Raw genomic sequence first — 14314 nt, forward strand, 5'->3', positions numbered from 1 at the left:
CTGGCTGTACAAAGGCAATTTTTTGTACTCCTTGTCTGCCCACCACTGGCACAAGGCCCCTGAACAATTGAGAAAGTGGCCCTTGGGTTCCTGTCCCTGGTTTGGTGCAACAAGACAAGGAATCTTGAATGAGCATTGCAGCAGCTAGACCCTGTTGTCTCACACGCCACCCATTTAGGAACTGGCTTCTAAAATGAGACACAATCTTCATTCCTTGCCAAAATGGCACGCTCAGTGGTCCTGGAAGCTATATCCTCTAAAACAAAAGTTCAAGTGGGTGGGGGGGCAGTCTCAGCAGTGAGTGTAATGCTGGAGAGAGAGGAAGAAGGTTCAGTCAGTAAACTCATGCCATGGACCAGGGGTCAGCAACGTGCGGCCCATGGGCCAGATGTGGCTCACAAAGACCATTTTACCAGCCCCCGATCCGGCCACTCGGTGAGTCCCCCACGCGCTGCGCTAAATCGGCGCGGTGCAGGGACTCGCCGAGCGGCACCAGAAATCGCATCTGCGCACGCGCAGATACCAGAAAGCACGTCTATGCAGGTCCAGGCGCCGAAAATCGCTTCTGCACAGGTGCAATTTTCAGCGTCTGGGCATGCGCAGAAGCGATTTCCGGGGCCGCGGACATGCGCAGACACAATTTCCGGCATCTCGCTGCGCCAGTCCGGCCTGCGGACAATCTCCATGGGAGTGATCTGGCCCATGGGCAGTAAACCTTGCCGACCCCTGCCATGGACTGTGTGCCCTGGGGCCTCAGAAGGGCCCAGAAGGGAATAGCAGCCTACAACTCCAGCTCCTACCATTGGCTAGCTGTTTGAAACATCTAGATTGGTCAGGCCCACTATCAGTGCCCTGATTGGTGGGTTAGGGGAGAAGGTTAATTGAGCAGCACCTTCTGCCCCAGGCTGGCAGAATGTATCCTCTGGGTTGGCTAGACTAGCATCAATACCAGAGTCCTGATCCCTTTTTGCCTTTGCCTGGTTGAGGGAATGGGGCCCTCATGGCCTGTTTCAGTTTTCATTTCAAGGCCTCACTCAGGCTTCGTCCTCCTTGGTGGTTTTGTGCCTGTTTTGAAGGGTGGTAAGACAAGAGATCTCGATTACTTGGAATGCTCATTTAACCCAACTTCTCGCCAACAGTGTCCATCCGCCTTCTCTTCTCCTGGGAACTTTAGCCAAATGAGATTATTCGGTTGGTGTGCGATATTACACACACACACACACACACAAACACACCATTAAGTTAAAGTCTCATAACATTTTATAGGAGTGCTGTTGCCGTTCGCAGAGAATCTGGCCCTATCTACGCTATACACTTAAAGCAACATCATACCACTTGAAACAGTCAAGCCCTCCCTTTGGGGGAACTGTCACTTGTTAAACGTACTGAGAGTTGTTAGAGAACACTCACCAATTCCCCTTCCAAATTCCCAGCATGTGTTAGCAATCAGTCCCTTTTCCTAGGGGACTCTGGGAACTGTAGCACCAGGAGGGAAATATGACTCTCTGGAAACCTCTCAGCACCCTTAAAGCATGATGGAAACTCTAGTTTGTTACGGGTGCTGAGAATTTAAAGAGATACCCTTCTGGAGCTACTATTGCCCGAGAGCCCCGAGAAGAGGAATTGATTGTTAAACTTCTCTCTGGAAGGGGGAAGGGGGTTTTCATAACAACTCCCAGGACCCTTAACAGCAAACAGATCCCAGGCTTCTTTGGGGAAGGTCATGGCTGTTTAAAGTGGTATCATAGTGCTTTAAATGTGTGGTGCAGATGTGACTCTAGTGCACCTGCAGAATCAGAATGACTGTGCGTGAGGAGTGTGAGTGAATGAAAGTGCGATTTGTGTTGGGAGGCAGCTGGTTTTAATTGCAGGAGAAGAGAGCGAAAACCATGCTGGCGAAGAGCTGTAACCAGAGATGATATATTTGCATACTCATTACGGCTTTGCATGGTGTTGTGCCTTGATCTGCTTAAACTAATAACCTCTTTTGGCAGTGTATCTGCTTCATCAAGTGGACTGGGAACAGGCGGCGACTCGACGCCGGTCGCGGCTGGGTGTAATAAATCCCCCTTCTTAACTTGGCAGCTCCTTAAAACTAAATCCAATATCTTGGCATAATGGCATCTAATAAGCTGAAGCGATCGGTCAAATCCAATTTAAATCCCTTAACCCCCCCCCTTTTATTTTGGCGCTACGAAAGGAAAGCTCAACTAGGGTTGGGTTGGACCTGGATGGAAAGTGTTGTTTTATAGTCGCGCTTTTTTATATATAAAAACAAAATTTGAAAATCCTATTCCAACACTTGTGATCGCTAATTGCAGTTCCAGTTGGAGAGGGCTTTTGTGGTTGGATCCTGCTTGCGGGTTTGCTAGAAGCATCTGGTTGGCCATGTGAGAACATGAGGCTGGTCTAGATGGGACATTGGCTTGATCCAGCAGGACTTTTCTTGTGTTCTTATTTGGCGTTAGGGGTTTTTCACCCGCCAGTATAGGTTTCCATGCTGAGGAATGCATCAGCCCCAGATTCTGCAGCTGTTAAGATCCCAAGTTTTGTTGGCATATGGCTGGAGCAAACCTTTAAACAGACAGTGTTCGGGCTGAGACTCAGTATGAAATAAGAAAGCTTCTGTTTATCAAGGGAAGTCCATTTTTTGATAGGAAGTTCTCTGGTGCTAGCTAACTAACTAGGAGAAACAAATGAGCCAGTTTGCTCCTCAAGAAGGTATATCCAAGTAGACTTCGCAGCTAGAGGTCCAAGAGAAAGTGGAAGAGGGTGCAATGTAACTCATACTACTTGGGCTTCAGCACAGAGATCAAAGGGACAGATACAGGTTAGGACTCACACCTCTGGCTTAGTTCAGGTGTAAAATTTTGTTACTCTGGGAACAAGTCCTTTGTTTGCACACACTTCCCCTTTCCTGCTTGGCTTCAAGAGAGTTAATTCTTAGTAAACAATGGTTTGCACTTTGCCTTGCAAAATCTGCTTTAAGTTAGTGTTCAGAAACAAAATGCAAGCCATAGCTGCTGGTTCAGATGTAGTGTATCATTTGTTGAAATCAAGAAACTAGGTGGAGAAGGGAGTTAATGAGCATAGGACTCATTCTTAATATTGCATTTTTTCGTATTTTTCCTGAAATACAGTATGTTATTTAAAGGGCTGTGGATATGCATTCATAGTGCTTTGGGTTGAAATATCTTTTTATATAAAACAACTTATGAACATATGATCATGCATATATTTATTTGATTTAATTATCCAACTTGCTGGGAATTGTTGTTCACGGGCCCTTGCTAGCATTTTTGTTTGGCTCTTTCATTTTGTGGGTCTATAGGGGATGTTCTTATTTGAGTTTAGAATTGTTTCCTTCTTTGTTGCAATAGCTTTTTGGAGGTTAAGGTTCTCCCCTTTCTCTACACCCCGCCCCAATTTCCCATAGAGTGCCAAACCCCAGTTTAGTGTAACATCTCCACAGTTGATTGATTGTAATCTGCTCCTGAACACCTTGGATGAATAACAGGATAAACCATAATAAATGTAGTGAACGTAAGTCTAAAAACTGAGCTCATCATACCTTGTTCCTTTTCAAAGGACGTTGCTGCTCGTGGATTAGACCTGCCACAGGTTACCTGGATTGTACAGGTAAGTTTTTCTTTCCTTTATTTCCTGTGCATGTGTGTGTTATGTGATTGATGGGTAGAGGGATCAATCCTCAACCTCACAGAAACCTGGTGCAGAGCTCTGGAATGCTGTAGGTTGTGCATCAGGAGGGGGCAGGCATCCAGCTTGTTGATTCTACTTAGGTTTTTAGCTAGACCTCTCAAGATCTAAAAACCAGACTCAGCCTCTGGCATAATTCTTTCCCAAAGGTCATTTGCTGTGCAGAATGGTTCTTAACAGGAGAGACTGGAAAAATTGAGCCTAGGACCTTCTGCATGCAAACCAAGTGCTCTGTGATTGAGCTATGTAACGGATTAGCCCCAGGATGGAAGATTTATTACACCCTGGATTAGAAAGAGTTAATCCACCTCCAGTTTAACTGACATCTTTAGGAGGTGGGATGGTACCCAGTTTAAAAAGGAGGGAATAACCGTTTTGGCAGTTGGAAGAGGGGGAGTGTGGGGACGAAGAGGGAAGAAGAAGGGGCCAGGATAGTGGTGGTTTAGATTAGGCTTAGGATAACTTGAAGTTAAAGTCTGACAGAGTTAATGTATTAACTGTAACTAAGCTTGTAAACTTATGCATCATTAAGAAAAGAAAAACCTATGTTCTCAAGAAAATAAAATTCATCTTCTTTTTGTGCCAAAGAGTATCGTCTTGGTTATTCCAGCAGCGTATTAAAACTCACTGAGGTGGAGACTCTGAAGAGGGCAAAACTTAACCTAAGGAAAAGGGGATAGTTTGTGTCCTAGAGACACACAGGAAGGGCAGTATGGTGAAAACCTAGAGTGCCACAAGTTTGCCAGGGTGATATGGCAGACTGATACAGTTGGGGGTCTGAGTTGAGGGAGTCCCTGTTCTGTAGGCAAGGGGTTGTTCATTCAAATAGCCCTGAGTGTTTGTGAGATCAGGCCGTGAAAGCTGGAATTAGACTCTCTTTACTGAGAAGCCCAGAATTGAGGGGTTTATTTTAAGGCGTAAGGAATTGAGGGGCGATTGCTTTACTACTGTACCCTTTCGTCTCATAATCTATTGGCAATGTCGTCGAGAGGGCTCGTCGCAAGCTACACCCCCTTCCCAAGGCAGCGTACTGGGGGGGGGCAATGAAATCCTGAAATCCCGTAGAGGTGCTGTCAGTCACCAGCTAGGTGGACCGAATACTCTGACTCAGTTTAAGGCAGTTTCCTATGCTACGCATCAGAGCAAGGACATATCCCAGCCAGGCAAAACTGTTCAAATCAGGGCAAGTGAGGGGTGTGGTCTGAGGAGTGTCCAAGGGCCAGGCAGAGAGGCCTAGGAAGCTGCATTCAGCTTCCCTACCTCTGGCATACAAGCACACACTTGCCCCCCATGTATGAGCATTCACATCTCACCAACATACCCCTCTAAACATAAATGCTTTTTCGCCAGTCCTAACAGCAGGTGTCCCACTGGCCTGTAAATAAGAGAGCAGTACTTTTCTGCCATCAGATCAAGGGTGGTTTAGAAATTTAATAAATAAATAAAATGCTGCCTCCTTCCTGAATGTTCATGCCTCTTTTCAGGTGCAGGGTTAGCTTGCAGGTTGACACACACACACACACACCATATTAGATGACAGTGTGTTGGAGACCCTGGGGAAGTTGCTGCTTGTCCAGAAGGCTTGGCTCGGTCATCCGGATAAGCCCAAGGAGAGACCTGTGGGAAACAATTAGATTACTCTCTGTGTGTCTCGGGTGGCCCTGCAGCCTGTCGAAGGCATGCCAGAGGGCACAGGGGGAAATGATGGAACAGGGCTGTCGCTGATCGGTCTTTAGGTTTCTGATGAGGGAATAAGCAAACAGCAGAGTAAACTCATACTAGATAGGAACATGGGAACCTGCCTTATTCTAACTCAGGCCCTTGGTTTAGCTAAGTATTGTTTACACTGACTGGCAGCAACACTTCAGAGTTTCAAGCAATGGGTCTCTCCCAGCGCTAGCTGGAGATGCCGTTGGGGGATTGAACCTGGGACCTTCTGCATGCAAAGCAGATTCTCTGCTACTGAGTCTATGCGGTACTTTCCAGGAAACATAGGAAGCTGCCTTATATGGAGTGAGACCCTTGATCTATCTAGTGCAGTATTGCCTATACTGACCGGCAGCAGCTCTCCAGGTTTTCATGCAATCATAAAATCATAGAATCATTGAGTTGGAAGGGAACCTGCAGGTCGTCTAGATTCCAATGCAGGAATCTCAGCTAAAGCATCCATGGCAGGTGGCTGTCCAACCTCTGCTTGAAAACCTCGAGTGAAGGAGAGTTCACCACCTTCCAAGGGAGTCCATTCCAATGTTGAACAGCTTTTACTGTCAGCAAGTTCTTCCTGGTGTTTAGTCAGAATGTCCTTTTGTGAAACTTGAATCTATATATTGGGGTTCTAGCCTCCAGAGCAGGAGAAAACAAGCCGCCCATTTTCCATGATAGATATTTGAAGATGGCTATCTCCTCTCCCCTCAGACTGGGATATCTCCCAGCCCTGCCAGGAGAATTCGGGGATTGAACCTGGAAGTTTCTGTGTGCAGAGCAGATTCTCTGGCACTCGGCTACATACAGTTTCCCCCCCACAAAGAAGGCAGTTCAGAAATAAAATGAATAAATATGGTGCCGCTACAATACGACACTCACCTTCAGGTGTCATTTGAGTTCCCTGCCCTTCATTCCTTTGCTTGCTAATTGAAAGCATAAACTGGAACCTGTTACAAAAAAAGAAGATGCGTGTTTTGAAATTATTTGGGGGGGGCAGGAAACCCGATCAGTCGGTCTGCGAAACCCAATTCGCACATACTGTATGAGTGATTGCCCCGTGTTGTAGTCCATCCTAAGGAATTGACCTTGCATGTGTGAAGCAGTCCTGCAAGTGTATGGAATGCAGCTTTCCCCTCTGTTTGTCATTTTTTAACATTTTGAGGCGTGTACTCAGTGTACCGGTACATATACGGTAGCAATGTAATGTGTGAATCAGCCATCAAATGCCATGCCACTGTAAAGCTAAGCCTATGTAAATGCATCTCTCCGCTGAGTAGCAGGTCTCGGAAAGCTTTAAGCAAGCCAATTACTGTATACTTAAGCCAATATAATTTTAAGGGGAACCAACTCAGGTGCCCTCTCTGGGTTTATTTGTCTCGCGCCTATGGCGAGCAGCTGATGCATATTAAGGAAGGAAGCAAATAGGTCACTGATGCCCCCACCCCACCCGCATAGAAACAAATTTTGTTTTTTTAAAAAAATTGGTGAGAAGACAGCTTGGCCAATGTGTCATATTCATATGTCAAAAAAAAACCCTTGTTATCACTGTAGCTGTGAATGATGTTTGCGGGAATATGAGGATGATGGGTTCTGATAAGCCATTTCTTTCCTTGGAAAAGGAAGCTGATGTGACCTGGGATTTATTTTTCTAAATGACCTCCGACACAGCATTCTCTCTGATAATTAACCACCCATGCAATCTGCTAATTCCTTCTCTTCCCCTCCACTCCAAACTTCCTCTCTCTCTCACACATTATTTTTTCTTTTCCTTTTCTTTTTTTAAAGTATAATCCTCCAGCTTCGCTTGCCGAATATGTCCACCGTGTTGGGAGGACAGCTCGGATTGGCAGTCACGGGAACAGCCTGCTCATCCTTGCACCTTCAGAGGCGGAATATGTCAACTTCTTGGCTTCTTGCAAGATTAAGTGAGTCACAAACTCCCCTCCATCCCCCCCAACACTCCGCTCCTCTCCAACCAAACTTCCTAGCTAAACCAATAATAAGGTATCTGCTCTGCTGTGTCTCATTACAAATGGATGGTAGTTGCTACCTTCTTTTTAGCAGGATGTTTTTAATGACAGCTGAAGTATGATTCTTAAAGAGATTTTTTAAAAGAAAATAAATTCATTACAAAAATGATTTAATGGAATTCTCAGTTGGTTGGCATCCTTGTGTCTCAGGAGACAATGGAGGAGTGTGCCTTTGGGGGTACAGGCGAGCTATTGGAAGGTTGCAGCGCCTGCTGTGGCTGTAGAGACCGATACGGGAGAAATGATGATGATGATGATGATGATGAAACCAGTGCTTGTCCTACTCACAGTAGACCCACTGAAATTGGTGGACATGACTATTGTGGGTCCATTAATTTCAGTGGGGCAATGCAGAGTAGAACTTAGTTGGACACAACTGATTACAGTACTTATTGTTATTTTTATTGTTATTAATAGCCCATTCATAGAGACCATTGCATGGAAGTGAGAAGGTTTAAAACAACAGGAGAGGTTTGAATAGACTGGGGAGAAAGAAATACTGATTTTTATTTTCGTGTTTTAACAAGGAGATATAGTGGAGATGGGTACAACACAGAAGCCAGCACGAAAAAGCTTACACAACAAAGATGTTCTCAGTTCCCTTCTAGCTATACTGAAATCTTGCTTAAGACCACCACTTTATTCCTCCTCTATCCATGCCTTACTCAAACCTCTGCTGTTGTTTTATACTGCAACTTTTTCCTTCTCATTGTCCTTCCATCCCTGCTTTACTTAAGGCTCCCCCTCTTCCTTTCCTCAGCTGCCGCATGGGTGAGTGATAAAGTAGCGCTAAAATATCACTTCACTCCTGGTAGCAAATGTTGCCTTCAAGATCAAGTTCCAAATAGAATGTAGTAATTTACAGCAAGTATTTTATTAACAAGCAAACACTCGTGTATGTACAGCATTCATCACTTAGCCTTCTTTAACTGAACGAGCTTGCTTTTAATAGCTATTCATCTTAAACATGTAGAAACATACGGTATATCTGCAGAAGTAGGAGAATAGGGAGGAGGTGGTGTGGAAATAGTGATGGTCTGTTTGCAAGGGGTAAAAGGAGGCAAGAGGAGGGGGGAAGGTGCAGATGAAAACAGGGGAGTGCAAAGGAGGGGATGCAGAAAAGGACAACAGGGGAGGCATGCAAATGGGGACAAAGATGAAAATTGAGGTATGAGAGGCTGCAGAATAGGAAGAGAAACAGAATAGGAGGTGGCCTCATAATTGAGTAAAAAGTGAAAAGAGTGCTCAGTAGTTACAACATGTGATAGAGAAGAAGACTTGTTGAGTTATGCCTTCTGGATTTGTATGTGTAAAGCTTTTCTGTTGATGTGAGGCCCCGTCTTTACTGATGCGGTAACTTTTTTCCCATATAAGTGGAACCTGCAACGAAAAGTTGCAGTGGAGTGTTTTCCTGTTCAGAGTGCCAGCCAGTCAGCCATGTCCTCTACCACCATAATCCATTCCATCTCCCCACCCCGTCTCAGTTCCCCATCATTTCCCACCAGGAGTCAGTCACCACCATTCCATGCCCCCTGTGTGTGTTTGGAGGTGGTGTTGGGAGCCGGGGGTTCTTTTTAAATATTTATTGTACTCCTGCAAGTCTTGAGATCTCACCAAGCCTGCTGCTACTTCACTCTTCTTCATAGATGGTGCTGTTTGGCTCGATAAACTGGCCTAGGATAATCAATTTGCTGTATTGATTGATTAGTTGGTTCAGTAGCTCTAAAGTGTTCCACAATTTCTATAGATCATGCCGGGATTTCATTACTATCAATGGCAGCAATAGTAATAGAGAGGGGTGTGCGAGAGTGTGTAAGCTAGCCTATTGTACAAAGGTGAATTTTTGCATTTGTTGTTCCTCCCACTTTTGCCTCTAGCCCTGTTTGTCATGGGCATGAGGCATCTGAGAAGTTGCCGAGAATTGAATGTGCCCTTGAGCTGTAAAAAAAATTCCCCACCCCAGTTAGAAAAGACTCCCAGTATATCCCAGGAGGACTGGGGGGAAATTTTAAGGGGACAGGAGTCAGGACCCCTTTGTTGTGGGACAGGACCTTGGGTTAGTGGAGCATTTATAAAGTCCTCCTTTCAGAATCTATGAGCCTAATTAGGACAGGTAGGTGCTTCTTGCTGTGTGATAATCTATGTGGAACTGGATTATCCCTGTGTGTAAGTAAGAAGGGACTGATAGCAGGCTATGGGCTTAATGGATTACAGATCAGATCCGGATAGACAGTTCCAAGCCCAGGGCAACACGTGGCATCAAATCTAATTGCCCTTTCCGTTCATAAATGGAGCCTGGTGGAAATTTATCCTGACAATTTCAGTGTGGGAAACGAGGCAGAAGAATGGCCATGTGCTGGTCTGGCGCATAAACTATTGTGCTTTGAAAGCAAAGCTGTTCCGCCACCTTCTGAAAGGTTGGTCGGCTGCCTCTTGTCTCTTTTTAAACTAATGAAGCTTAATGAACTGATGTAACTGACAACAGTAATAATACGATTTGGGCACATTCATGGCAGATAGCAATTTGCTCTGAGCTAACTAACGCGAACAAATTGCTTTATGTGTCTGACAAGGTGGTCTCTAAGTCCATGAAAGCTTATGCTGTAATAAATTTGTTAGTCTTTTTATTTATTTAGAGCATTTGTGTCCTGCTCTTCAGGTGAAAAGAGTCCCAGCACGATTTACAGATAATCAACTAAAACATGACCATTCCCACGCAAAGATTTAAAATCAAAAAGATGCAACACAAAAGGAAAAGGTGATGGAAAGGGAAGAGGAAAAAAGCAAATTTAGGTGCCACTTTTGTGGACCAGAGCCCACTTCATCAGATGCATGAAATACTATTGACAGGTACATATATACACATGGGTGGAGGGAGAGAAGATGTTAGCAGTGTGATCAGATGGATATATTATATAAAACATAAGAAACACAGGACTCTCGTAAGTGCTCGTTCTGCTCAGCGTAGGCCCATTGAAATTGATGGACGTGACTAACTTCAATGAGTTTGCTCTGCGTAATGCAACCCACAGACTGTGATAAAGCTTAAATGTACATAGAATGAGCTCTGCTGGATCAGGCCAATGACCCATCTATTCCAGCATCCTGTTCTCACAGGGGCTAACAAGATGCCTGTGGGAAACCAGAAAGCAGGACCTGAATAGCAGAACACTTTCTCTCCACGTGGTTTCCAGCAACTGATACTCAGAAGCATTGCTGCCTCCAGCTGTGGAGGCAAAGCATAGCTGTCTTGGTTAGTAGCCATCAATAGCCTTCTCCTCTATGAATTTGCCCAATGCTTTTTTTAAAGCCATCCAAGTTGGTGGCCAGGGACGCGGGTGGCGCTGTGGGTTAAACCACTGAGCCCAGGGCTTGCTGATCAGAAGGTCAGCGGTTCGAATCCCCACGACGGGGTGAGCTCCTGTTGCTTGGTCCCAGCTCTTGCCCACCTAGCAGTTTGAAAGCATGTCAAAGTGCATGTAGATAAATACCGTAGGGACCGCTACAGTGGGAAGGTAAACGGCGTTTCCGTGCACTGCTCTGGTTCGCCAGAAGCAGCTTTGTCATGCTGGCCACATGACCTGGAAGCTGTACGCTGGCTCCCTCGGCCAATAACACGAGATGAGCACCGCAACCCCAGAGTCGTCCGCGACTGGACCTAATGGTCAAGGGTCCCTTTACCTTTTTAAGTTGGTGGCCACCATTCCCTCCTGCAGGAGTAATTCCATAGTTTTAACTATGAGCTTCATGAATAAGTTCTTTCTTTCTTTCTTTCTTTCTTTCTTTCTTTCTTTCTTTCTTTCTTTCTTTCTTTCCTTTCTTTCCTTTCTTTCTTTCTTTCTTGTACATTTTTGATAAAATGATATACAGTCATTGCTCGGAAAGCAGCATTGTCGCTTACATACAGGCATTGGTAAACCAATGAATACCTATAGCAGAGTTTATAAACAGATTCAGGCCACAGGTGATGGAACTGAACTTCTTGATAAGCTGTAATTCAGTTTCACACTGGAACCCCCACCCCACTTTATCTTGTTCAAGACTGGCTCCTAGCAACAGAATGTTCCTGCAGGATGAAATGTTAAGATAGGAAACTGCTATACTGAGTCAGACCCTAGCTCCTACCTCTGGCTCACTTTTGTCTACGCTAGCTGACAGCAGCTCTTTAGGAGTTCAGACAAGGAGTATTTCTCCTACCTGGAGATGTTGGGGATTGAACTTGGGACCTTCTGCATGCAAAAGCGGGTGCTCTACCACTGAGGTGCTGCCCTTCCCCACACAATAACATAGGATTCCAGTCCTTATAAAGGGCTGCATTAAATAGGAACATGGGAAGTTGCATTACACCTTGGTTCATTTAGCTCAGTATCTGCAGCAGCAGTTCCTGGGAATCAGGAGTGAGAAAAGGGCTGATAATCTTACGCCAGGCATCCCCAAACTTCGGCCCTCCAGATGTTTTGGACTACAATTCCCATCATCCCTGACCACTGTTCCTCTTAGCTAGGGATCATGGGAGTTGTAGGCCAAAACATCCGGAGGGCCGCAGTTTGGGGGTGCCTATCTTAACGCCCTTGCTTGTGGGCTTCCCAGAGGCATCTGATTGGCATTGTGGAAAGGCAATGTTGAACTGAACAGACAATTGGGTTTGATCTCGCAGGGCCCGCCTTACATTCTTGGGAGTTCATAGCAGAGGCAAGAGACAAAACCAACAACTTTGTGATTCATGGCATAGGTTAGGCTAACCTGGGGAAGTAAGGCCCAGCGAACCTGGCAGGAATACCCTCTGAGGAAAAATGGTCCAGATCTGGCTTCCATCATTCCTCACCTCTGCGCTAGATCTCAATAACCCCCTTTTGTTAGTCTTGATTATATTAAGTCATAAAATTAAGATATGAATGGCAGAGCATTTTTTCTTTTTCTTTTTCTTTTTAAAGAAGTGGTGTTTCCCCCACTGCTCTGACACATTTGTGAATGAAAACGTCAAAGCTTCTCCCCCCCCCCCTCCCCACTTGACAGTGATTTCCTGGAGATATCAAGATAACACCCCCCTTCCTCCAAAATTACTCCCGCTACCCCTGCCATTTCTCTCCTCGCGCTTGGCATGCTGCCAGCTTGCAACCTTGCATATAAGCGAACTTCGTTCACTCAGCAGGGAGCACGTCACAGAAAAGGGGGCTGAAGCTGGTGTGTGTGTGTGTGTGGCTTCATGCCTTCACGGGGATCCGCTTTCTTTTATAAACTTCGTTAGGCAGCTGTTAGGAAATAAAGCAACCGTCTGATGAGCTGTCGGCGAGGAAGCCCCTGTGCTGTTCTTACAACAATGCAATCCTTTTCAACCTGTCTCCCCCGCAACCCCCAAACAACCGCAAGTCTCAATCGGAGGAACCAAGAGAGACATAAGCAAAACACACACACACACACACAGCAAAAGAAAAATTACACTTTAGAGCTGACTTCCCCTCCACTTTCCTTGTCTATTTCTCCTTTGAAACGTCAGTTTCATTCCATGTGGATGCAAAAGGAAGCTAAATTTTAAAGGTGTGTGTGTGTGTTTATATGAGAAATCAGGGAGTGGGGAAGAGGCAGGATTGTACAAAATGCTATCGTGGTCTTAAGGGAAAGGTTAACGGAAGATAATCCGAGGTTCAGTTAACAACTACAAAACCCATTTGCACGGAGTTGATACCCAGGGCACTGGGTGAGGGTTTTATGGATGCTGCTCTGGGCTCTTTAGGGAGGAAGGGTGAGATATGAAATGAATAAAATAATAATAATTTTAAAATGATTATTGACTAGACGGAATTGTGCACAATTTTGTTTTTCACACGTCATTTGCCTCTCATAATATTAAAAAGGAATTATTATGAATCTGTGTAATTTTGTTAAGCCTGCAGGTGTGCCTGCTGTCATTGATGAGCAGCAAACCAACCAAGCTGCCATCCGTGGTGGTTCTTACCCTCTGTAAAATGGATGCAGGGAGGGGTCTGTCCTCAGAAGGATTGCTGGAAGGAGGTAGGGAAGAGAGGGGATGTCTTGGTGGCTAGCCTGAACTTAAAGCAGGAGTTGTGGGATTCAGCGCTAGCAGCTCTACAACAATAGCTGTATTTTAAATACATTCCATCCCTCCTACCCCACAAAAAGGGCAATATTCAGAAACCATAGGTAAACATTTTAGCCTCATTTATGAGGAAGGACTGTAGCTACTTTTCCTATACCTCTCTCTTGGTCCTTTCCATCTGCGATAGAGAGATGACAATATTGGTGTGCCTTACAGGCTCGTGAGCATTTCGGATTTTGTGTGTGTGTGTGTGTGTGTTTATGTGTGAACACATGAATAGCAGGGCAAGATGGTTTGAGCATATAATGCCAATCCTGACCTGACTGTAATGGCTGCCAATTAATTTCTGAGCCCAAGGACCGCCTCTCCCCATATGAACTGGCCCAGACCCTGTGATCATCACCTGAGGCCCCTCCCTTGTGCCCCCCCCATGAGAGGCTCAGGGGGTGACAACATGAGAACAGGCCTTTTCTGTGGTGGCTCCCCATTTGTGGAAGTCTCTCCACAGGGAAGCTCATCTGGCACCTTCATTAAACAACCTTAAGCACCAGGCAAAAACATTACTCTTCTCGCAAGCCTTTGGCTGATTAAACAATCTATGACTTCTTAAATGTGTCTGGTGTGTGCATGAGGGGAAGCTATTGGTTTCCCCCCCTATTATGTAATGTGTTTTTATGTTGTGATAGAGAGATATAATAAGCACCTGGTATTTTGTGTGAAGTACCTGGATGGAAGATAGAGAAAGAGAGTATTTCTATAGAAACTAGCATACCGTAGAAAGGTAATATTTATATTTGCTGCTTTC

The 14314-nt window shown here is 45.2% G+C and overlaps 1 protein-coding gene across 1 annotated transcript in view; it reads left to right on the forward strand.

The window, feature by feature from the left end:
- DDX31 (DEAD-box helicase 31) overlaps window positions 1-14314 on the forward strand; it is a 75911-nt gene that overhangs the window by 24168 nt on the left and 37429 nt on the right. The window contains exons 15-16 of the mRNA XM_035102204.2: window positions 3589-3639; window positions 7207-7346. Coding sequence (XP_034958095.1) covers window positions 3589-3639; window positions 7207-7346 — 191 coding nt within the window. The remainder of the gene's footprint in view (window positions 1-3588; window positions 3640-7206; window positions 7347-14314) is intronic.

The sequence above is a fragment of the Zootoca vivipara genome, chromosome Z (assembly GCF_963506605.1).
Source record: "Zootoca vivipara chromosome Z, rZooViv1.1, whole genome shotgun sequence".
Lineage (NCBI taxonomy): Eukaryota > Metazoa > Chordata > Lepidosauria > Squamata > Lacertidae > Zootoca > Zootoca vivipara.